Source organism: Condylura cristata, unplaced genomic scaffold (genome assembly GCF_000260355.1).
Source record: "Condylura cristata isolate star-nosed mole 26May11 unplaced genomic scaffold, ConCri1.0 scaffold00012, whole genome shotgun sequence".
NCBI lineage: Eukaryota > Metazoa > Chordata > Mammalia > Eulipotyphla > Talpidae > Condylura > Condylura cristata.
Window position 1 is genome coordinate 2807724 of NW_004567113.1, and position 25029 is coordinate 2832752.

The following is a 25029-nucleotide window of genomic DNA, read 5'->3' on the forward strand; positions in this document are numbered from 1 at the left end:
TCAAATATATCCAAACATAGTCCTAAATCGATATGCAGTCTGTATTTGAAAACAAAATAGATGTTTTAAAACTCCACAGTTTGAAATGGATTATATTCTCTTCCTCACTACCTTTAGTGTAAATACCGAGAGCAGTTGACTAATTTACCTTCTACTAAATAGTTTCTTTTATCCTCATACCTTTATTTTAGGACTGTTGCTAGGTGTTGCTTTTCTCTTTAAATTGTGGAACTCCCTCTAAGGAATAGAAGAGCATTATTTCAGAGTCCCTGCATTCGACATAATTTAGAGCTATACAACATCAAGCTGCTGGCAGGTTTAGAGATTAATTTCCAGGCCTCTTGTGGTGCTGGAGAAGCTCCTTAAGATTTTTGAAAGTAATGAAACTATTGACTCCATCTCTAAAGGTTACTTGCATGCATATGCACAATAATGTGGAAGGAAAATTAAAGGGTGATGAATATCAAAATTGTTGTGCTTAATGGAAACAACTGCATAGCAAAAAGAGCAAGAACAATTTTCAGGACAATAAGTAGTTATTTCTTTGTAGGGACTGATATATTTCCCTCTTTTCACGCTGTATAAAAAACATAACCACTGCTAAATTGATATTATTTGCATGGGAAAATAGTTTAACAGTTTTGAATGGTTATTTCTTAGGTTGAATTTTCTAGAAGCAAATCAAGAACCAAAAATTTGATGCTAGTGAGATGCAAAAGGAGTGATTTGAGCATTGTATCGAGAGTTAGAAAACCTCTCATTTTCCCATGTATTTTGGCTTAGCTATGTCTCCAGTATGTGTTTGCTACATTTTAAAGTAAGCACATTTCAGGGAAATTTAATCCATGTATTTAAGCAAGGCTACATCAGTCGTCCAAATGTTTTATTAGGACTATATGATCTCTAAGATGTCATTTGAGCTTCTTAAATAGTACTGTATTCTTTTCTTGTAACACACCAGGTAAGTTGCCAAAAGTAAACAAATCAAATAGCCAAAGGTTTAAATTCAGTTTGAAATGCTTACCCTATTATTTTTGATTGGGTTCTGAACTTGGCAGGGCACACTCGCTGCTCCTGCTGCAGGGCAAAGTAAAAACAATTTGAGCACTGTATTTCCCAATTGGTTCATTGGCATTTGAAAATAATGTAGTACAGACAGAATCAGTGTGTTTGGCAGGTGAGTGATACTTAACCTGACCTCAGAAAGTTCTTTCCTCCCTGTTTGCAGAAGTCCATAGGGTAATATTATCCCTTTTGCAAAACACAAGTTAGAACAATCAACTAGCAAGGGAGCCATACTGGGGATTTATCTATTTCTCTTGTGCATCTTTAGGTGGAATGGTTGAAAAATGAAGACATAATTGATCCTGTGGAAGATCGGAATTTCTATATTACTATTGATCACAACCTCATCATAAAGCAGGCCCGCCTCTCTGACACAGCAAACTATACTTGTGTGGCCAAAAACATTGTTGCCAAGAGGAAAAGCACAACTGCAACTGTTATAGTCTATGGTGAGTGAGCATTGGCATCTCCAGTGAATTCATGTCAACTGCAGTTTCTCAGTTTCATTCTAAAACATCAAAGAGAAACCTTTTCAAAACCCTTGGTTGTTCTCTAGCTTTTCATGTGTCTAGTGAGATTTCACTGCTTTCCTGATGCAAGAAAGACTAGTGTTGGCAGTTCCTAGACTTAGTCGGTTTATAGGAAAGAGAAGGAAATCTACTGCTAAGCACATCAGCTGTCCCAGCTTTCCAAGCCCTCCCCTCAGCACGCCTCACCACCAGAATTAAAGCCTAGTGAAAACTGACAAATGAAGATATTTAAATCCAACCTGCTGCTATTTCTTTGGGCTTTGGCTCAGTTCAGTGACCACAGAGCCTCAGGAAAAGTGAAATTGACCTTTCCTCATGCGCATTATGGGACTTTAATACCTGGACTTGCTTTGCACACTCCATCAGGGGCTCTCAGAGTGAGTGCCTACTTGTCCCACGTGTCTTCTACCCTAACCTCAGCATCAAGACGTCTTCGAGATACTTCACACTTCTGGCTCTTTCTAACACCTCTCCTCTCTCAGCTATTATTTCTCCCAAACTACTAAACAATTTTCCACCCCATTTTGCTCTGGCACATGGTGACTTTCCTTTCCTGCAAAATTTAGCATAGGTAGTTTTCTAGTCACTTCAATAACAGATCTCTCTACAACTAAGCTTTCAGCTCTAATTGTAGGCAGACAGCCTCTTTTGGATATATGTATTTCTCATAGTGTTCACAAGTATTCTCCTAGGCACATCAGATATTCTTGATTTATTTTTGATTTAACATCTCAAAGGAAACTGAACAACCCTGGGAAGTATTTTGACCTCCTGATTGATAAGACCACTATTTGAATTTAAAAAAGTTTTAAATGGCTGCCTCAGTGTTATATGACACTCCAGATTCCTGATTGTCAGAGTGACTATAAGGAGGGACAGCCCTGAGCAGGTGTCCAGCTCATAGTACTTTCTACCACTTGGACAGTTGTATCCTCATATTGCAGGGAGTTATGAGAACAGAAACCACTGTGATGTTACAAAGGCCAAATATATTGATGCATTAAAACTGCCATTTTCTTGATAGAACAGATGCATGTTATTTTTTTTAAATTGTCTGAATACTCGGAGGCCTAATTTCCTAGTCAAGATAATGGCTATGTTGAATTGTAAGCACTGTCTTTTGTAAGTCACAATAAAATGTTTCTTGCTTACTATATTTTCTAAACTGTCTGGATGACTTGATTAACAGCTTTGGCAATTCAAAGGAGAAATGGGGCGTAATCATAGAATGTACTATCATAAATAACTGGTGAAGGCACACTGTATATAGATGTATTGTATAGACATTTAATATACATGCAAATATCTTTTCCTATTTATAGTATTCTTTCAGTGTCCATAAATACATGCTGAATACTGTAGAAAGGATCAAAAATGAGTAACTCAAGCATTTTTTAGTTCAAAAAACACCATTAGCTTAGAGGTTTTGTGTTCTAAGATTAGTTCTACTTCTAACTGAACTTGGTTGCTTAGCCATAATACTAGGAATTCTTGTATTTTTCATGAAATGAGGAAATAAGCCAAGGATCTTCAAAGGTTTTCTGTCTCTGAAAAGTTTATAATTATTCATTTCTCACAAATCACAGCAGAGTAGTACATATATGCTATAAACCTCGTATCAACTTGCCAGTCTGCTAATAAGCAATTTAGACTGACAACTCCATGACATTTGGAGTTTTGTAAAATTGATAAGGTTAAGTTTTTTGTTGTTGTTGTTGTTTTCTTTTTTGCTATTTTCAGAAAACAACTTGCAATTCTACCTATCAGCAATCTACTTGTCCTTCCCATGGCCTCATAAAATAAGTTCAGTCAGCTCATAGGTTGCCGGAAAACATATACATTTAACCAGTTTGAGTCCATTGTATATATATTTATATTTGTTAATATCACTTTCAGACTGCAAACATGTATCCATTAGAGGAAATTTGGAAAACACAGAAAAGGACAGAGAAAGAAAATATCTATAATTCTGTCATCCTGTCACCCAGAGATAGCTTTTAAAAAGATTGATGTGTATACTACTGGTATTTTCTATGCATAAATAGGATTTTAAAATAAGGGCTATAAATCTTTTTTTTTTGTACTTAAAAACATAATACTGACATATTCATGTATTATTAAATAGACTTCTATGATATCACTTTTAATGACTGACTAAAAGTCAATCACATAAACATATATGCCTTACCATTTTCCTGTTGTTTCCTGTTGTGCCAACAAAGTTGTTTCAAATGTTTACCTTTACATTAAAAAAAAAATCTGCTGTAAAAAACATTTTTTCCTGTACCTGTATGTATAAAACAATCACTATATAGTGTTCTAGAAAAGGAAATTTGCATAAATGATGTACATATGTAAGGCTGTGTAATCGTAATGAGTAACCTACACACTGGTTGTGCTGTTTTAGCTAACTTTTTAGCTGTCATATAATTTTATTAGAAACTACTTAATAATTCCACAGAGTTATTTTATTAAAGTATGAAATATCAGAGTATTTTCTAGAGCGACATCTTCAGAGTTAAAAAGAGAAAATAGTTTTCGGGAGTAGAATTTATAATCACATCTTACTGACAGCTCCATCAAACACCATACTTAATTAGCTTTGTACACAAGATGGGTGCCCATTTCAATTACATCCACTAATTACCAGTCCGGAAAACTGCTCAGTTATTAAAATCCAGAAAGACGGGACTTTGTTAACCAAATTCTCTGTTTAGTTAGTGAAAATTATTTTAAAAGTTTCAAAGTTTATATATGCTAAAGAAAAATAACCACGTTATGAAGAAATGGCAATATGATTTTATTCTGTTCCATGCTTGAGACCTATTTGCATACTTGGCATGAGGATGTAAACATTTATTACTCGAGACAAGCTGTCAAATGTAATTTTTGTAGGTTTACTAGGTAAGAGCCTTGTGTTTTTTAAGAGCCTCCTTGATTGCGCAACGGGTTGGCGCACATGTTAAATAAAGCTCGGAACTGCAAGCCAGCAGCAGTTGCTTCCGTGTGAGTTCGATCCCCAACACCAGAGGTGTTCCATTGGTGGCAGACCTCTTCTGACCCACCCACTGTTCCCCTCAGCAATGTATTTCAGTACATCGGCCTGTTCAGCTCCCCACTCTGTCTCTGGTGAATCCTTTCATCCTCCCACCCCACACCTCTAGCCTGTACCCCAGTATGCATAAATAAATAAATCTTAAAAAAAAAAAAAAAAGTACTGCTGACCAAAGGGAAAACACAATCATATTTACTTTTCTGAGTAGGTGAGAATTTGAGCTGAGATTCTACAGGTTCATGATTTTGTGAAGTGCGAGGAGTGGCTTGTGTGCCCGCGTGTGCATGCACACATTTAACCCACATTTCATTACTTATCTCCTTCCAGTAAACGGAGGCTGGTCCACGTGGACAGAGTGGTCTGTGTGTAACAGCCGCTGTGGACGAGGGTATCAGAAGCGCACGAGGACCTGTACCAACCCTGCACCGCTCAATGGCGGGGCCTTCTGTGAAGGGCAGAGTGTGCAGAAAATCACCTGTACCACGCTGTGCCCTGGTAAGCCAGCCACTGTTTGCACTCCCAGTGCTCCTTCCCACCTTCCCACCCTAGAAGTAACGTTTTAGGGGGTATGTACAAAGCCTATTCTTGACTTAAATGCTTGCTAAGCATCGAAATCCATCATAAAATGCAATGCTTTCATTCCTCCAAAATCAAGTAGTTTCCCTCAAAAGAGCTCCTTGATTTTGTTACTGAACATGCAAAATAGTATTCAACAGGAGATTAAACACTTGTGAATATAATCCCTCTCTATTGCTCAACAGAACTGCCAGAACCAAGATCATAGGTTCTATAATTCAAGGGATTTGAGATGTATTGAAAACCATACACCTTAGGAATAACAGCCTTTGATCTTCAGAAAGCTGTGGAAATTTTAATTGGAAATGAAATACAAAAATGTTTTCAACTGAGATATTTGATTTTTGGCATTTGATTTTTGGTGTCAGTTTCTGGGCAAGGGGGAATAAATATTTGGAATGAATTAATCAGAAGGCAAAGCTTTGTGACTACTCATGGACTAACATTTTGAAAACAGTGCACTCAGCCCTGTATTATCTGTACTTGCTGGTCACCTATTCTGTGAGCCATTTGCAGTGATGCCCATGGCATTATTGCTGTTCTGCCTCTGAGCTGCTCTTTGTGTTTATCTCATATTTTTACCAACTACTATCCTGAGGTAAATTGAAGTCAGCATTTTCCAGGACCAAAATGATTATTGGAAAAGCTAAGATCAACTTATTTTAAAATCCAAAATCTTAGCTTACTCAATTGGGCTAGTTATTATATTATCAGCTTTATATTTAGGAATATCTACATTTCCCTTTATTTTGCACAGCTTTTACCTGTATATCATTTAATAGAATATTTACCAGACCTGGATTGATGAAATGAACTGAAGAGAAATATATAACCCATAGTTTTATGTATGTTGATTTATAAAAATCAAAACAATGGAGGCACTAAATCTTTGACTATTTTTGGAACACATTTTAGCCTTTAGCTGGACTTAACGTTTTAGTATTTTGTCTTATACTCTCTAGGAGTTGATGGCCACAATTATAAATGCACTGAGCATTTAACTTCAAATTGAAATGTGTGTGTGCATGTGCATTCATGATATGGGATGGTTTAGATCAAAGAAAATGTCTCTTTTCCAAATAGCTGGAAGTTGCTTATATTGCTAACTTTGTGTGATTGAAATATTAATGTTTTCAACATATTCTCATGTAGGCATGCTTACTTGCACAATAATTGTAATATGAAACTATATAGATTTTTAACTATGCAAAATATTTATATTAATATAGTTTCTACCAATATGTATCTGTAACATATGAGATCTATACGATACTCTTAGAGGGAGAGAAAGAGAATGGACTGGTAGATGAGTAAGTGGATGGACATATTTATTTCTCCCCACTGTGCCAACTTAGTTCTCAACCTGCACAGAGGTTTGCTTGTACTGCTCATAAGATTCTCTGCAGGAAGCATTTTTGGATCCAAAAACAGGTTCCCTAGTTTTCAATTTGAAAACCATAATAGAAACTTGGGAAATACCATTCATATTGCATTTTAAGTTAGATTCATATTTATTTAAGTATGTATTGTTTGTTTTCTTTATGGTTTGTTATTTAGGATTTGCTTCACTAATCTTTTAAACTTATTTTTAATTAAGGTAATATTAGGATATTATCAGACACAGCCACCACCCAGTTACCCTTAGCCCACCACACCAGCTCATCATGCTTCTCCCCTTTCTGTACTTTAATGTCTTTCCTGGTTACAGTTCTGGTTTCTTTGTGTGCCTGTAAGCTATCCCTCCTCTTGGTCAGTGAGGGAGCAGCCACCCATCTAGGTGGGAAATTCACAGAATCTGATGATGCATAGACAATGCACTGCCTAGTATGTAAAATGAATGCAGAGTTCTTCTCGGGGGTCTTTTCTGAAGTTTTACTGTGTTTCATTTATTTTCCAGCCCCCCTCCCTTCTGTCATCAGGCAGCCATTTCTCCCTCTGACCTGATACTGCATTTTTTTTTTAGTTTATTTTTACATCACTCTTCATTTTGCACATGTTTTCCATCTCTTTTGTAACATCCATGGACTTGTATTTTTCCCCACAACAGTGGACGGCAGGTGGACCTCGTGGAGCAAGTGGTCTACCTGTGGGACTGAGTGCACACACTGGCGCAGGAGGGAGTGCACAGCCCCAGCTCCCAAGAACGGAGGCAAGGACTGCGATGGGCTTGTGCTGCAGTCCAAGAACTGCACGGATGGGCTCTGCATGCAGAGTAAGTTCATTTGAGCAAATGACAGACAGTGGGGAGTCCTGAAATTTAACCATTTGGATTTCTTTGAGGAAACAACTAGAAATTAAGGATTCTTTGAATAACAAAAATTGCAATAATATACCAATATACCAAGGTCTCTCTCAAAATTGAAAAAGTTAACCTCCTAGGAACAGAATAATAATAACCATGTCCAGTTAATAAATGACACACTGTATTGCTTTCCTGTGAACAGAGGATTGAGACATTTATAGGGTGGGGCTGTCATTCTTTCCAGAACAGGAACCCATAGGTCAATTCTAATGGAGTGCACAGTAGGGCACTCTGAATTCATACAGTCAACATGAATTTCAAAAAGAAAGCTATTTATTCCTGATTCATGGTCATTACTGAGCCAATGTTTATGTAAAGGAAAACATTATCAGGACAGGAAATGTTTCTGCAGGTAAATTTATCATTTACACAAAAGTGTTTATTAGAAACATCTTCACAACCCTTTGAACATGCTGTTTTTGTGTTAGAAATTATAGTATTTATTTAGAATAAGTAATGTTTATGAAATGTAAAATTTTAAATGGGTGTAGACCATTGGCTGAATAATAGAATAAGTGCTGGAAGCTAAACACTCCTCATTTTTTGTAAGTTTGCTGCTTAGATTTTCTTCATGACATATAGTTGAGTTTCCATACTAGTGAAATCTAACCTCTTTTTTGTACTTAAGATGTACAACATTTATCGCCTCTTCAATGACCATGAAGTAAGGTACTATAAATTGTTCTGTAATCACATCTATATAGATAAATGGATCAAATACATAGTTTTTGAGTCTGAACTTACAGCAAGTAGTTTGTAGAATGCAAACAAACAAATATACTTGTGTAGAAGTGTTTGTTTATATTTGCTATTTAAATTTTTAAAATTTTATTTCCACTACATTTATGAATGCTTTACCTTCCAGAATATAGGGACCTGAATAAAAGAAACATTACTTAAATACAAATAATTATGTTATTGACAAGTAAAAACCTAGTCGCTCTTTAGGCAATGCACATTCTTTGACAACTTGCCGTTCCTATGGATAAAGCATACTTTGTGTTTACAAAATGTTTTAGGAACAGCTACTGTGCTTTTCATTAAGGTTGCCAAAAAAAGCAAGAATGAAAATACAACTGTTTATTAACAAGGTGTCCAACGACACAAGATACAGCGTTTGTTCCTAAAGGTGTAAGTTTCAATTGAAGATTAAAATTAAAATGTTCAACTACATGAGTTATTCTTTTTGATATTTTTATTATGTGATGCTCCCCCTTTAATGTTGACAATTTTAATGTATGGTTGAAAAATAGCAATATTCAAAGGTTCATTCTCTTCCCTTCTTCCTCTCTCAATGTTATATTTCACCTTTGAATAGCTAATACCTACGGTTTCTATCATGCATGTTTAAAAATTCCCAAGGCAAACTGCTTAACAAAGAACAGAGTGCTGTGGCATGGAACAGTGACCTTTCATTACTTAAACAAAGTGACACCTTTTAAACTATTTCATGTTTCAGTCCAAACATGAAATATTCAAATTAAGACTGAGCAGACAGAATCTCTTATTTCTTACACCATTATCAGAATTTGTCGCCTATTTTTTTTGTTTTATCAATATTAATAGTAAATTATTGTGTGGGAGAGGCTGCAAGAGGGGAATTTTGCTGTTTGTTGTATTTACCTTTTAGCCCATTCTCTTGTTAATTCTTGAAGCATTTGAACACTTAGATTAAAATCAGCCAGTTGAAAAGCTATTTCTTTCAACAATTCTGATTTGCTATTTAATAGTTCCTACCAAGTCAATAAACTCTTTCAGCTGCTCTTCTTTATCCACTCCAGTCCAACAGATAATTGTAGACTGCACTGCTATTGATTTACTCAATGATAAAAACAAGAGATATTGCTATTCTGTGTAAACAAAGTATTTGACAGTGAAAGTTACATTTTCTGCTTAAGTAAGTTAGTGCTGCTCCCAAAGTTTTGGAAAGAAATAGTATTCTTATATCTTATTTGGAAAACAAGTCTTCCTAGTGGTGTAACCACCAAGCTTGCTATGGGAATAGAAGAAAATCAGAAAATTACAACTGTCAATAATTACCACGATATTTATTTAGGATAATTAGTATTCTTAATGTATTTGTAAATAGTCCTTCAGTATCTAAATATTATCTCAAAATAAAACTAGCCTCCATACCATTAAATCATACTCAATACAACCTCTGAATTTACCTAAAATTTGTAAATAAATGACTCAAATATAAATGTATGAAAATTACTAGGGAGAAGAGATTCATTCATAATGAATGTCGCTAGAATATAGAGTACCCAAGAAAACAAAGTATATTTTAAAAACCAAATTATTACTGAAGAATAATACATATGAAATGTATAGAAACATCACTGTCATGTTTTTTCCTTAATTTGTTCTAAAAGATCATATTTAAATGCAATTTTCCATTAATACAAACTGTTGACTCAAAATATGTACACATATTGAATAAAATATTAAAACAAAAAGACATGCACATACATGTGACATGTGTATGTAAAGTGGAAGTGAAGATCAAAAGACAGCAGTCCTCAAGTGTCAGACATGAACAGGAAAGGACAGATCTAGAGAGTTAATTTTGAGCGCACTGCAGAAGAACCAAGAGATCTGTTGGACATAGGTGCAGGTGCTAGGGGCTGGGAGTTAAGGTTTCCATTGTGTCACAGAGGCTAAAAACCTGAGGCCAAGAGTTGAAAGTAAGAACCTTGAAAAATTGATCCTCGTAAACAACTGCCTCGCCATGAAAAACAACTAGAAAACCTTTACCCAACATCCCAACCAAGCCACAGAAAAATTAAATAAATGCAAAATAAAGCCTTCACTTAAGGCTTTGTTATGTTTCTAATAAAACCACAATTATGCACCCAACTCTGGTGTGGAGACTACAATTGCACAAGAGGCAAAAATACATAGAAAAATTTACGTAGTTGCATAACTTCTAGGATACCAGCAAAGCAAACAGCAAGCTCCTCTGTATAGTTCATTATACAACTTATGTGTATTGGGCTTTGATAAAATGTCTATTCCCCAAAATGAACTTACGACAACATTTTCAAATCATTCAACAAAACAGTCTGTTTAAGGGAGAGTGGAAGAGAATGCGTTGGCACTCTCAAAACATAAACTATAGAGACATCCTTTGATCATGATTCTAGAAAATGACTAAAAGGTAAGAAATAGAACTTACAATATTGTTCAATCTTTACTGTAAAATGTCCATTTAGGACATTAAGGACATTCTTTTTTTTTAAAAGATTTTATTTACTCATACAGAACTGGGGTACAGGCCAGAGATGTGGAGGGTGAGAGGATTTACCAGAGACAGAGCAGGGAGCAGAGCAGGCAGATCTATGAAGTACACTGCTGAGGGGAGCAGAGGGCGGGTCAGGAGAGGTCTGCTGAGCAATGTGGTCACCTCCGGGGCAGGTGGGGATAGAACTCATGTGGAAGTGGCTTTAGCTTCTTAGTGCTGTGCTTTAACCTGCTGCGCCACCAGGGAGGGCCCTAAGGACATTCTTAATTCAACTCTCATTTTGGCTAAGAACATATTTTGGAGACTATTGTGTTTTAGAATTGAAAATTACATTTTTGTTTTCCAGAGACTCTATATTCAATAGGTTATAGAATATATAATTTTCTATTGAGCAATCAGAAGTTTTCTAAACTATTTAGCAGATTATTAGATTGTGTATGAATGACATGTAGGAAATCCAGATATTTTAAATACCTGGACTTCATAACTGTTGACATTTTGAATCAAAAGGCTTGAGAGTTATGTGCAAAAATATTAAATATTTGAGAGTTATAATAATACTAGATGGCAAATGTGCAGTAAAGTGACATCTCTTGTGTTTTGCTAACGGGAATATAAATCTTCGCAAGTGTTTGAGGAACCCACTTGACAATGTGAGTAAAAAGCTTTAAAATTGCTCATATGTGGCCCAGCAGTTCTACATGAGTGAATACATTTTAAGTAATTAAAATGAATACCTAAAAAGATATGTGATATGCCAAATACATTCATATTCTTTTGTTTTTACTTTAAAAATGCAAATTCCAATTGTTAAGTAATACATGGCATTGCCATAAAGTGCCATTTGTCCACTAAATTATTTATGATGATTTGCCACGGAAAAGAAGAATATGGTTAATACATACATTTAGTCATAGTTATGTAAAAACATGTTTAGAAAAAAAAGATAAATGAAATTTATGCATTTCCTTGGCAAGTAAGATCAAAAAGTAATTTTTTTCTTTTTAAATATGCTTTCTATTCCCCCACATCCTTTATGCCTGCTATTTTCTTATGTTTCTAAATTTAAATGACTTTTGAGAAGGGAAATGTTGACTGGTTAGAACAGCTGCATGGTCTAGGCAACAGGCATCCCTGGATTTGACATGTCACAATATCACTGACTTGCTCTGGGAATTTGGTCACATTGTTTCAAATTAGACAATATTTAAATTAGATTATCAAAATGCATTTGGATGAATCCTTGCATAGAACTCTAAGCGGCAACAGTTACTAATATGTAATCAAACATATGTATGTGTGTGTGTGTATAGGATTTTGAAGACATGGAATTAGGAACTGAGTTACAGCTTGGCATTCTTTCCAAGTTGCCTATCATATAGGTATCACTCTGTCCTTGCAAGTGTGCTTATTCTTAAGCTGCTTGATAAATGGGACTCATTATGTGACACTGTGTAATTTTATTTTTGAAACAAGGTCATGGTCTTAAGCAATTTCAGAAGTCCCATTAACTTTTTTAGGCCAACTATACACATTAGTTGATACAGAAGTACAATATGTATCATGAATATATTACATTGGCTATGTCCTTACTGACCTGAAAAAGCAGTTCCTACACTGGCAATACTATTTTCAAATAAAAAAGACCCGGAAATCATTCCTATTCCATTAGAAAGCAATAAGGACTGAGTAGAAGCCATCAGTTTCTTAATGTTGCATAAAGTAGCTGGACATTTTGGCTTAATACCATATTATTTTTTTTTCAAAAAAATTAAATAATAATACCCTTAAGTATGCTGAATGATATGGATTGTATTGAACAGGAAAAGGTAGATGACTTGCAGTGGTTTTCCCACTATTAATACTACAGAACATTACATCTTGTTCAGAAGGTAGAGAAGAGACTTTGTGCTCTTTACCTGTTTAGGTTTAGTTATACCATTCCTACAATCGTGTGAAATAACACCTGCTTCTGCAATGTAACTTTTTAGTAGGACTTACATAAAGTAATTTTGAGTGGGAGGGGAAATAAAAAAGGAGGGGAGAGGAATGCTTGACACAGAGAAAGAAATCCACGAGTGGAAGCATGAAAGGCAGTTTCTGAAATCCAGGAGGGGAAGCAATAAGCATATTTATCTTTTTTTAAGCCTTATTTATACATACAGAACAAGGTCAGAGGTGCAGGAACGGTGAGAGGCTTCACCAGACACTGAGTGGGGAGCAGAACAGGCAGATCTACGAAGTACACTGCTGAGGTGAGCAGTAGGCAGGTCAGAAGAGGTCTGCGGCGCCATGTGGGTCACCTCTGGGCCAGGGGATCGAACTTGCAATGAAGCGGCTGCTACCAGCTTGTAGTGCAATGTCCTAGTCCATTGTGCCACCAGGGAGGAACCGCCATATTTGTCATTTATCCTGACACAATTATATTATCAAGACCTAATAACATTTAACATTTTATTTTCAAGGTAGCATTGGTTCACAACATTGTGTGTAATTTAGAGGTCAGGATCATATCTTTTAGGTGTAATTACCCACACACACACCCACAGAAGCACTGACATATTTAACTTTTATAATCATAATGAGAGCAATCCTGCCCACCTGTGCCCATGCAGGTGCTTCTTTCCACTCACTTTCTCTCTCTACAAAGCAGCAGCCTCCTGCCTGCCTGAAGTAGAGGTTTCTCTTCACTGATCTGCATGAAGTAGAGGTTTCTCTTCACTGATCTCCCCCCAGCAAAAGGCACTCTCCTTAAGGCTGCCTACCTGTGACCAGACAGGCCTCTCTCAGCAAACCTGCCCCTTTCCGGCAGTTCTTCCTGCCCGCTCATGCCTGTGCAAGAGTGTTTTACTTCTCTGTCCCTTTTCTAGTAAACCTGCTCTTTAAATTAAAAAAAAGAAAGAAAAGACAAAACTTTATAATGAGTTGTAGTAAGATCTACTTTGTCATAGCTGACATATAATGTTTATCTCTCTGTTTGAAAATAGCATTCCCAGAACTAGGTGGCTTGGTCCAGAAACAATGTCCAACATTAGCTTACTCATTATCCCAGCTATTCTTAGGAACTTTTGTTTCGGATCCCTTCTGAAGATGGGAGTCCTATGTAGGTATATGTAACAGTTGAAATCTGAACCTAGAATTACTCCTTGCTGAAGTGGGTTTACGCCACAGTAGACAAATTTAAAATTGCAATTTACAAACAAGAACTGCCAGAAATTGTGTCTGCATCAGTAAACTTCCTGACTTTGGGAAATTAAAATGTTATGCCATCTGCAAATTTAGCACTTTCTACTCATTAAAAAATTTACATGCCACACGACTCTTCCATTAATTTTCACATGCAGCGGAAGTGGCAGAACTGTGTGTGTAAATTGTGGTGTGGACTCACTGCCTACCAGGGCTCCCGGATGCCAGGCGCATTTAATGTGGGGAAGTAATTTGCCTAACAAAGAGTTGTTTCTTGACTTTAGAATGATGTGTGTTTATAACTACCCGGGAAAGCGTCTGAGAAGGCTCTAGTCAGTTGGCAGTGAAATTCTTGTCAACCCAGCAGTTTGATAGGAAAACATAATTGTGAGTGTCAGACAGCGAGTGCTTTTATCTATAGTTTGGAAGAGTCGATGTCATAGCTGTGTTTGTATAGTCCTTGATATGCCGTGTCCCAGCTGGAGAATAAATATTCTGAGTGTGAACAGGAGACCCAACACAGTGGTGTATGTTTCCAGAATTATAAGTGAATTTACTTTTGCTGTTTCCCCTTTCTGGTAGAACATTTTCCTGCTATTGAAAGCAGGGATGTTGTTTGAGCCTCAAGTCCACAGAAACCTGATGAACATCCATGAGCCCCCAAACATATGTGTGAGAGGACATAGTCAAGGCCTCTGGCTCATAGGATTTCCCAACTCAGGAGACAGGGAAAGGTGACCCCTTTCCAGTCACAACCCAGCATGGCCCTCTTCAGCATCACAGGGTTAGGGCTTTTCTTTCTGTTTTCTTTTTGTCCAGGAACCAGAAGATGAATGCAAGATCACCTCTTCATTAGGACTTTTCATCATTTTCCTTTTCTATCAGTGTTTTTGGTATTGTGGAAAGACTGAAAGGATTACAAATGTACTTAAATCTTTAAAGGGGTTAATTGGTTATTATTTTTCATGAAAAAAGTTGATGACAATAATGTAGCCACACTAAAAATACTAGTACAACTTCTAATTTTTATTTATCTTCTGTTTACATTTTTAAAAAAAGATTTATTTTTATTTGTGCATACAAGAACTGGGTATACGCCAAGGGGTGCATGGGGTGAGAGGATTCGCCACTGACAGAATGGGAAGCAGAACAGGCAGACTAACTGAAATACATTGCTGAGGGGAGCAGCTGGCAGGTCAGGAAAGGTCTGCTGTGCCAGGTGGGTCACCTCCCTGGATAGGGATGGAACTCGTGCTACAGTGGCTGCTAATAGCTTTATAGTGCTGAAACTTCAACCCTGCACCACCAAGGAAACCCTAATTGCTTACATTTTTACTGTAATATATTTGAACTTTACAATTAAAACAAGTTAAACCAAAAGATATTTTACCATAATCACCCCATGTCTTTATCTCTGGACTTAAGTATCCTACTGCTAAACCCTTTAAGTTAATATTCTTTAACCCTGCACTGGCTTCTTTCATTTATTTACCTTTTGTTTTGATAACCCTAGTTACTTCTTCTTGCAGAGTATCCACAAATATCTATTATTTTCCTAGAAATCTGAACATATGTAAATTTGAATGACAATAAAGTCTTAAAAAACATTTGCATCAGAAAAAAAATGTAGTTGTTAGCATCAAGTCACTGTCAAAGAGAATCACTGAGATTTAACTTCTATTATTTGTTTTCAACATTTCCCATTTAACCACTAATACAAGTCAATAAAAAACATAAACTTGGGAAGCTGATCTGTGAGCTTGATTTCACACAACTGTTGAGTTAAATTTCAGACATTTATTTAAGTTTCTGGCTGTGGATCAGTTTAGATAGGAATGACCTACCGCCCAGGCAGGCTGCAGCAGGAATTACCAGGGCAATTTAGATAAATGACAAAAGTGATAAGCAAAAGGCCTCTTCTATTTTTGTTGTCGTGTCCTACAATTAATATATTCATTTGTTTGGAGCTCCTTAAGCTTTTGTCAATAAGTAAGCTCTCAGAAGAGTGGTAAATTATAATAAATGACTGTGAGTAGCTTTGACAGTAATGACCTTTGACATCATTAGTCCAGTTCGGATGGGCCTGCTAGATGAGAACCAACCTAATAGAGAAAAAAAGAAAATCTGAACATATTTATTCTGAACAGCAATAATTTTAAATAAAAACATTTGCATCAGAAAAAAAAATGTATTTGAGTTGAGAGAAAAGAAAAAAAAACTCATATTTGGCTTAGTATCAAGTCACTCTTAGAGAGAACTACCAAGCAGCCAGGTCAAGGATAAGTGAAAATCCAGGGGAAAATATATCCTTCTGATGTCAGGATCATGAAAATGAGAAGACCTGGCCTGTCTCTCAGCCCTCTCCTCTCCTCAGGAGTGTTCTTCGTCCATCTGCCTGTTCTTTCTGCTCCGGGCTCTACCACTGATTGGTCTTCTTTCCACCCTGCACCTCTGGTCTGTACCCCAGTTCTGTATGCATGGATAAATGAGTCTTTTAAAAAAATTAAAAAATTAAATAAATAAAACCACAGTATACAAACTTCAGGACCCCAACTGCAGGAGCACTGCACCCCAGCAGTTGTGTAGAAATGTGAGGGACCAGTAGGCCTTTTTGGAGCGCAGGCCTGTGTCCATCTTATACAGCAAGAGAGGCCGTTTCAAAAATTGTCGTGAATGGACTGTTGTGCTCCCGACAGTTCTTTCTGGACAAGGCCTGTCCAATTGCAGGCACTCTGCATTCTTGGCCTTCAGTCACTAAATGCTACAAACAACGCCCTAAATATTGTGACAACCAAAAACACCTTTTTGCCCTATTTCCAAATACTCCTTTTAGCGTGGCCACCTCTGACAAATAAATCATTTTAACATCAATTTGTACTCTGGCCCAGGAAATTCTCTTCTGAAATAGGCCACTATGTCTTTGCCAGAAGCCACAAAGCCCAAGAATACGTCTCTTTACAAGGAGAGAGCGAAAGTCTACAATGCTTAAAAGAGTGAATTGCTCATGGTTTCTCAGAAAAACTGGACTTCTTGTGCACACTAAGTACGGAAGCAGAAATTTAAACAAATTCCCAAGGTCACTTATAAAAGAATAAACTGTGTTGACACTACAAAAAAAAATCCCATAAGAACCCAAATTTTTAGTGAATATATAAAGTATATCAACATGACCTCAATATAGCTGTTATTTTTTGATTGGTTGCAATCTCATGGTCTTGTCTACCAATGTGGATGTATCAGCAGCCCTTCACACAGATGGGAGTACTGATGCGGAGACAGGAGAGTTTGACCAAGACCTCACAGCTGAGGAAGGGGCAGAAGCAGAGTTCTAGCTGAAGGCTGAGAGACTGAGAATCTCAGTTTTACCAGTTTGAGCAGCCGCCAGCCACTGCAGAGGCTGTCAGCTTTACTTTCCAGTAGGAGAGTTAACTGAAATCCCCAACTTATGAACCAGGCTGTTAGTGACGCTGGAAACAATTTTGTTGTACTGTGTGTTCTTCCAGAAATGCGATTTCTCATTCTTGCAAGCACTGCTCTCAGCGGGTCACCTCATTAGCTGAAGAAAATGTCCCCTGTTGTTCTGTGTGGGATGGATCAGATAGAGAAGCTTAAAAACAAACTGTGGAAAGTGATTCTGAGTTCCTTCATTTAGGGGATGGAACAGTAATCCTCTTCTTTTCTGATTTTCAGCCTCCTAAGTGATGTTTTAGGTGTGTAGTAGCAGAAGTGTTTTGAAAAGATAAAAAAGTTTTACAAAGTTGCCATCCAGGATTCTTTTGCCATCCAGGACTCTTTTATCAGTGTTTCCAAACCAGAGTAAATTGTAGTGTTAAGTCTTTGGGAAGTGTCCTTAGTCCTTGTCTGTTGAAATGTTTTGCATATTGCAAAATAACAGTTAAGCCTGACCAACCCTATTTGGCTTTGAGCAATGAGTAAGAGTGAGACTTTAATTTTGATTTTATTCTAGAATTTCAATTATAAGCAATTCACCAAGTGTCTTGATAAATCAAATAATTGAGATTGATAGATTTCCCCAGTCATAGGCTATAGAAGCAATCCATAAAATCCTCTCATGTTGAGCCTTTTAGATCTATTATCTATAGATAAGCTAAACTGATCATTGTCAAATACATTTAATTGTAGGCTTTGCATTTCATTTACAATAAAGTCAAAATGCTGCATTACTTGGCTGTTACCCCTTCCCCAGCCCTACCTTTCCCTTTTACCTCCCACTCACTACCTCAACTTCTCCATTTTTGTGTTAGAAATTTTGCATATACTGTCCCCCTGCATAAAACATTGATCCCTCCTCATCTTTTCTTGGCTAATGCCATCCTACATTTCTAGCTTCCTTTCAACAGAAAAGTTATCTTTGATTCCCTAAGTTGCTCATCCTATCACATTATGTTATTTTGCTCTGTTTTTAAGTACTTTTTTTTTTAAAGACTTATTTATTTATGCATACAGAGCTGGGGTACAGGCCAGAGGTGCAGGGGTGGTGAGAGGCTTCACCAGAGACAGACTGGGGAACAGAACAGGCTGACTGACAAAGTACACTGCTGAGGGGAGCAGTAGGCAGGTCAGGAGAGGTCTGCTGTGCCATGTGGGTCACCTCTGGGGCCAGGAATCGAACTCATGCTGAAGTGGCTTCAGTTCCTTAGTGCTGTGTTTTAACCCGCTGCGCCATCAGGGAGGGCCATTTTTAAGTACTTTTTTCAGCCTATTAAAAAAGTCCTATTATTATTATGCTATTTATTATTTCCTTTACTTGCTTTTTTCCTGTTAAACTGTAACAAAAGCAGAACTTTTCCCATTGTAACCTCTCCCTAGAATAGACCCAGAATACAATATGAATGAGTGAATGAATAAATGAATGGTTTTATGCTTAGAATAAAATAAAATAGAAATCATTTGATAAGTACCATAAGGCCCCCAAGTATTTGTTGAGTGGATCAAAGCTACATAAGTGTAGAGAAACTGATATTTTAGGAAAAGTTCCCTTTTATTATTCTTTGATGTGTTTCTGAGGCATAAGTATTCTGTTGGGAAGTAGGGGATAGACACAGGAATATCCAGAACTGCTTCCCAGGAAGAAATTCCAGACCATACTTCGTTTCTCTAGAAATAGGTTTTTTTTGACAAGACACAGTTCTGCTTTCTTCAGCAGCCTCAGGCTGAAGCTTACCAAAAAATTCAGGGTGAACATGAGCCCATCCCCAATATTCTATTTTATACTTTCTTATATGCTCTCTTATCTGAAAAAGGCAAATCCTTTCACATGCTCCTACTTATCATCACCCCAGCAGTCTAATGGCTTACCCATCTGGCCCCCTGTACCAGCAGTGAACCTGTTTTGCTTAAGTCTTTGGGATTCAAAATAAATAACCTTCCCTCTAATGCCTGTGTATGGCCTGGATGTTCCTTTACTGAATTCAAATACAAATGGGAAAAGGTTATTATCAGAAGGAAGTGTTTCAAATGAAAGTGAACCAAATCATGGACCCAGACAACTGGAGAAAGGAATACAATATTTATAAAACTGAATAGGAAGTTGCAATCAGTGATCTAAAATAAAACATTAAAAATTAATTCACAGCAAGCCTGTCTGTGCTACAGCAAACATCTCTTTCATTAACAGAGCACTGCTTATTTTTCCAGAATTAGTTTCCCAAATAGGTAAGGAGCTTGTAACAGCTCAGTATTCTGTAAACTACAAAAGAACTAAGTGAGGGATGATTTACAGTTACCTTTACTATTAAAACATTAATGACCTTTAAATTTCAGCCATTAATTATGATTCTAGCTGTTTCTCTACACTTTTTGTCCTTGAGTATTACCAAAGAAATTTAATTCACATGCTGCTTATTCATCTTCATTTGATTATTCAAGTGGTACTATATCATTGGATGAATTTATATGTTGTAGAATATTAAATGTTAGGTAACTATAGGTTTTATTTTAAAGTCTTCATGATTTCATTTCAAAAAATGCATGGTCCACATTTTTTGAGATGTTTTCTCTCAATCTTCTTAGTCATTTCTTTCTCCTCTTCCTCATCATTAATATATTATTATTATCATGCTTTTAATCTTGGAATACACTAAAAGAAAGAAAATTCAAGTTGCCAGTGATATTTTTGCATTCACTATTGAAATGAGATTCTTATTTTGTGCAATTTACACCGTGCTTCTGAATTCCTAAAATAAATAACCTTACAACCTTTAGGTTCTATTGATTTTTTTAGTGATTTCAAATGAAAAGAAGCAACCAATTTTTTTTTTTTTTTTGTATTGGCAAACTATCTACTCACTGGGAAAAGCCTATTGAATTCCTATTAAATAAAGAGGAAAGAAACAACCAAAAATCCAAAAAAAGGGCTTTGAGGTGGAGGGAGATAGTCTGCTCAGTTCAGTAAATGGGTATTTAACCTTTGACCAATGATGACAGGTCTTTTTTACTTCTATTATACCAAGAGCAAGCTGTTATGATTAAATAAAAAAAAAAAAAAAACTGTTTAGAGCCATACTGAATATGTCCTGGGAATTAAAGCATATGGCAGGGATAAGGAAAAAGATTTTCCTTATGCTAATGACCCTTGATGTCTGAAATAAATTAGATCCATTAGAGTTTATGCTCAATAAAAGAAAGACTTTAAGCACTCCAAAGTTAGTGACTCGAGACCAGTTTTTACTCTGAAATTCAATCTGCCTACTTATTAATTCTTTGTAAGACTCCCGAGCAGACAGGAGATGCAGAATCATAATTCTGTGCTGAACCAGAAGTTTAAAAGACCACAGGTTTCTTTTTCTATTCTTCTAATTAAACCATTTTTCATGCCTCTCATTTTGTTTCCCTCATTAATTTGATTTCGTTCCCATTTTCGTTTCATTTTTTGTTTCTTTTCAAGGTTTCATTTATCCTATTTCAACTGAACACAGAACCCAGAATGAATATGGATTTTCTTGTAAGTTGGATGTTTGGTTTTTATGTTGCTGTATAATCATTTAATGTTATTGCCCCCAGTTCAAGTTTACCTTTCTTTCCATCACAGATGTGCACACAGGAAATAGATGCCTAATATATTCTAACATGAAAAACAAATTAGATTTTCACTGCTGAAGAGAAGAAAGGGTCATTTCAAGTCCCTGCCAGCTTTAAAATCTATCAGTCTACCATTCAAAGCTTGAGTCCCAGTGGCTGACAAAACATATCATGAAATACGCTGATATAAATAAAGGGCAGGGGTCAAATGCTAAAAATAAAAGACAGAGAAGATGCAGATCTTTTGAGTGCGAAATCATGAATGTTGAATAAGTAATTACAATCTAGTAAAGTAAAACATGAGCGATTTAGATAGAATGCCCTGACCAGAGTTCAGGATGCCACCACGAGGCCGCCAATAAAATCCAGCAGCAACGTGAAGTCAGCACTCTGGAAGCACTGCTCACACAACAGCAGGATGGGGTATCACCAGTGTCCCAAAATAGGTCAGTTGTGACTCGACTGACAGGGAAGTCAGTATTACGGAAATCTTGGGAAAGATGGTGGTTTACAAATGAAAAGCAATCCTTTCACATTGAGTAAATTTGAACACAAATGCCAGTCGGGAACCCCTTTCTAGTAATTGTATCAGAAATAAAATGACATGAGTGTATTGGTCCCATGAGCCACTGGTAATCCAAGTAAACTGTCATTTCACCACATAAATCATGTGGCCTTGGAGAGAGCAGTGATCCTCCATGTTTACATCATGAGACTTCCACTTCTGAATATCACCCCCCCCCAAAGTATACACCCATATGAAGTTAAGCCTGAAAAGTTTGCTTTTGATCATGTGCAATACCAATTGAATCACCTTTTTTATAGTGAGCAGTGTTAACTTTGTTAAAAACTTTTGTGTGTCATGGAAAACTAAAAACAGAGGCTTAAAGAAGTCAGTGGGGGTTGAGGCAGGTTTAAATTTGTTTGTTTTGTTGTAATTATCAGCATCCATCACCTTTTGCAGTTAGATATAATACATGGTCTGTACCACCAAGGCCACATGCAGCATTTGCAGGGATTTTCTTCTTGGTTTACCCAGAAGCAGACCCCCGACAGACTGAACACTGTGTTGGTCAAATGCTTAATTGCCTTTTGGGGTAGTCTGACCTTTCTGATGACTGAGCCAGCCTTTATCTACTCCCAGCAACGACTAGCTAAAATGGCAATGTCCAACAAGACTCAGTGAGTTTAGGGCTGTAGGAGGTATTTCTGACTCTGTATCCAAGTCCCCAGAGTTATTGCCATTGACCTCTGCTCCCCAGATCTGGTTTTCTCAAAGCACACCTTTCAAATTCAACATATTTGCTTCTAATGTTTGCTTTACTTCGGTATACTGTGCCCACCTGTCCCTTCATTGATTTAGGAAAAGTGAGAAGAATGCTGTGGAAAGTAACTTTATGACTTTGAAGAAATACTTAGAAAAATATTCTGGTTCAATAAATATACAGATTCTAAACATGCCAGCTATTTCTAACAGTGTGTTTATGTTTTTAAAGAACTATCTGTGAATTCAAAACCACCCTCCAAACTTTTTCACCTTTGATCAGTAATAATTATTTTTCCTATGTGGGTTGGGGTAACCACAGCTCTAGTTTGTTTTTATGCCTTCTAATAAATGGTCTGTTATGCTGCCCAATTTAAGATAGATTAGTGGGTGGATAGATGAAGAGTGAGGAGAAAAAAGAAATCACAGAGAATTTTCTGCTGAAATGCCACAGTTGTTTCATATCACCCCCCCACCCCCGCTTCATATCATTTTTGAAACAGATTTAAATTAACCTATAAAAAGGCAATACATGTCTGAAAAAAAAGTTATAGCAATATGTAGTGCTGCAGGAAATTTCTCTAACCAGTTGGTCCAATGTACCCTTCTCCCTTCAAGCTGCTCCTGATTCAGATGATGTCGCTCTGTATGTTGGCATCGTGATAGCCGTGATAGTTTGCCTGGCCATTTCTGTAGTCGTGGCCCTGTTTGTGTATCGGAAGAATCATCGTGACTTCGAGTCTGATATAATTGACTCCTCAGCACTGAATGGAGGCTTTCAGCCTGTGAACATCAAGGCAGCCAGACAAGGTCAGTTAACATTGCCCTTCACTGCGATGTATGCATTTAATCAGTCTCCTTGTATGATTTCAAAACGAGGGGAAAATCAAGTAATCCAATTCAGTTAGAAAGGACACTTGAGGAAGACAGGTATTTTGATCTGCTTTGTTCATTATTGTATTAACTTCATTCACATGAACAAATTAGAGTTGAAAGGCACGCAAATAAATTTCCCCTTCTTTAACAGATTTCCCTGTCATACCTATTAACTTTTAAATGAAAAGAGTGCATGGATTAGTTGAATGATTTTTTTTTTTGAGATTCTTTTGTCTTCCTTTTGACAAGACATCTTGCATTGCTGTGAATATAGTCTTCCACAGATTAATTCAAACTTAGATGAAGGAAATTATTACCAAATAATCACCTGGTGGGTATCACTGTCTTGGAATCCAATTTTTTGAGATTGTTAAATACTTCAGGAGTAATGAGTAGACTAAAAGACAAAATATTCAATGGGTTCATTTATTTATTTGGAGTCAGAAACTAAGGGACCCTAGTTATGTAATGGCCCGATTTTCAACACAACTTTAGTGTGTGTCTGTGTGTGTGTGTGTGTGTGTGTTTAAATAATGTTTACCAAATAGCTTGGATGTTGGCTCTGAAAGTGCTAGGGGTTGTCTAAAAAAAAAAAAAAATGGGAGTTGCCTAAGAAGAGTATGCAAGTGAATTTCCTTTCTCTTTCAGACCTCTTGGCTGTACCCCCAGACCTCACTTCAGCTGCAGCCATGTACAGAGGACCCGTCTATGCTTTGCATGATGTCTCAGACAAAATCCCAATGACCAATTCTCCAATTTTGGATCCACTGCCTAATCTGAAAATCAAAGTATACAACACCTCAGGTGCTGTCACCCCCCAAGATGACCTCTCTGAGTTCGCATCAAAGCTTTCCCCTCAGATGACTCAATCTTTGTTGGAAAATGAGGCTCTCAATCTGAAGAATCAAAGTCTAGCAAGGCAGACAGACCCATCCTGCACTGCCTTTGGCACCTTCAACTCCCTCGGGGGCCACCTTATTGTTCCCAACTCAGGTAACTCCTAAAAACTGAAATTTTAGGATAAAGCTTGGAAAAGTATTTTTTATACTAAGATAGTTTTTGTTTGTTTTTATTAGGCCTGAAATGTTAAATGTAGTCTATCTAACCCAGATCTCTCACCATAAACCAAATGTTGCTTCAGACAAATTCAGCAAAGCCATTTTTCTTCTTCCAAGAAATTCTGAGAACCCTTCTTTTTGAAATATTATACTCACAACTTTCTGCTAAGCTATAATTTAGAACTGCATTGACCTTGTGCTTTATAGCGTTTCACAAGGCAACATCAAGCCAGAAGCTTTCACTACTGCCATCACACTTTTAAAGAATAAATTAATTAAAAAACATCATTTGGTTCAGATCCAACTCATAACAGGAAGCAGTACTTTGGAATACTGACTTCTAGGTGATCAGAGGACAACATAATAGACATCAGGTCTACACTTACTAACTTTTCTCTTTAGTGAGCAAAGTACGTAAAAGGTACTCCCCTATTTCTTAATGCCTGTTTAGAATCCTAGTTTCATCATATGTCCTTTTGCAGCATTACTTAGTTTTAACTTATTTTTTAATGATATGCTTCTAGAGCCACAAACCACGTAAGGGTCTTAAATGTTAATCAATCACTTAAAGTTAGTGATTGATAATATTTTATTTCAGTTCGGTATTCAGTAATCAATGATAGCATGGGTTCAGAATATTGATCACAAATAGGTTAAATCGGTTAGTGGAGTCTTCTGTGAATCTACCTTAGCTTCTTTAGACAAAACTGAGTATTTCATGAATACAACACTAACAAAGAATTTTATTAATCTAAAGTCTTCATGAAGCATATACACTGTGTAGACCATCTAATTGCGAAGTTTATACAGAAATTGTTTCATGTCTGAATAT

The 25029-nt window shown here is 36.7% G+C and overlaps 1 protein-coding gene across 2 annotated transcripts in view; it reads left to right on the plus strand.

Annotated features, from left to right (window-relative positions):
* UNC5C (unc-5 homolog C (C. elegans)) overlaps positions 1–25029 on the plus strand; it is a 373518-nt gene that overhangs the window by 307592 nt on the left and 40897 nt on the right. The window contains exons 5-10 of one of the 2 annotated variants that reach the window (XM_004681109.2): positions 1334–1514; positions 4978–5145; positions 7274–7438; positions 20866–20922; positions 22882–23073; positions 23788–24132. In XM_004681109.2, the coding sequence (XP_004681166.1) occupies positions 1334–1514; positions 4978–5145; positions 7274–7438; positions 20866–20922; positions 22882–23073; positions 23788–24132 (1108 nt within the window). The remainder of the gene's footprint in view (positions 1–1333; positions 1515–4977; positions 5146–7273; positions 7439–20865; positions 20923–22881; positions 23074–23787; positions 24133–25029) is intronic. The other variant, XM_004681110.2, reaches the window with a different exon arrangement.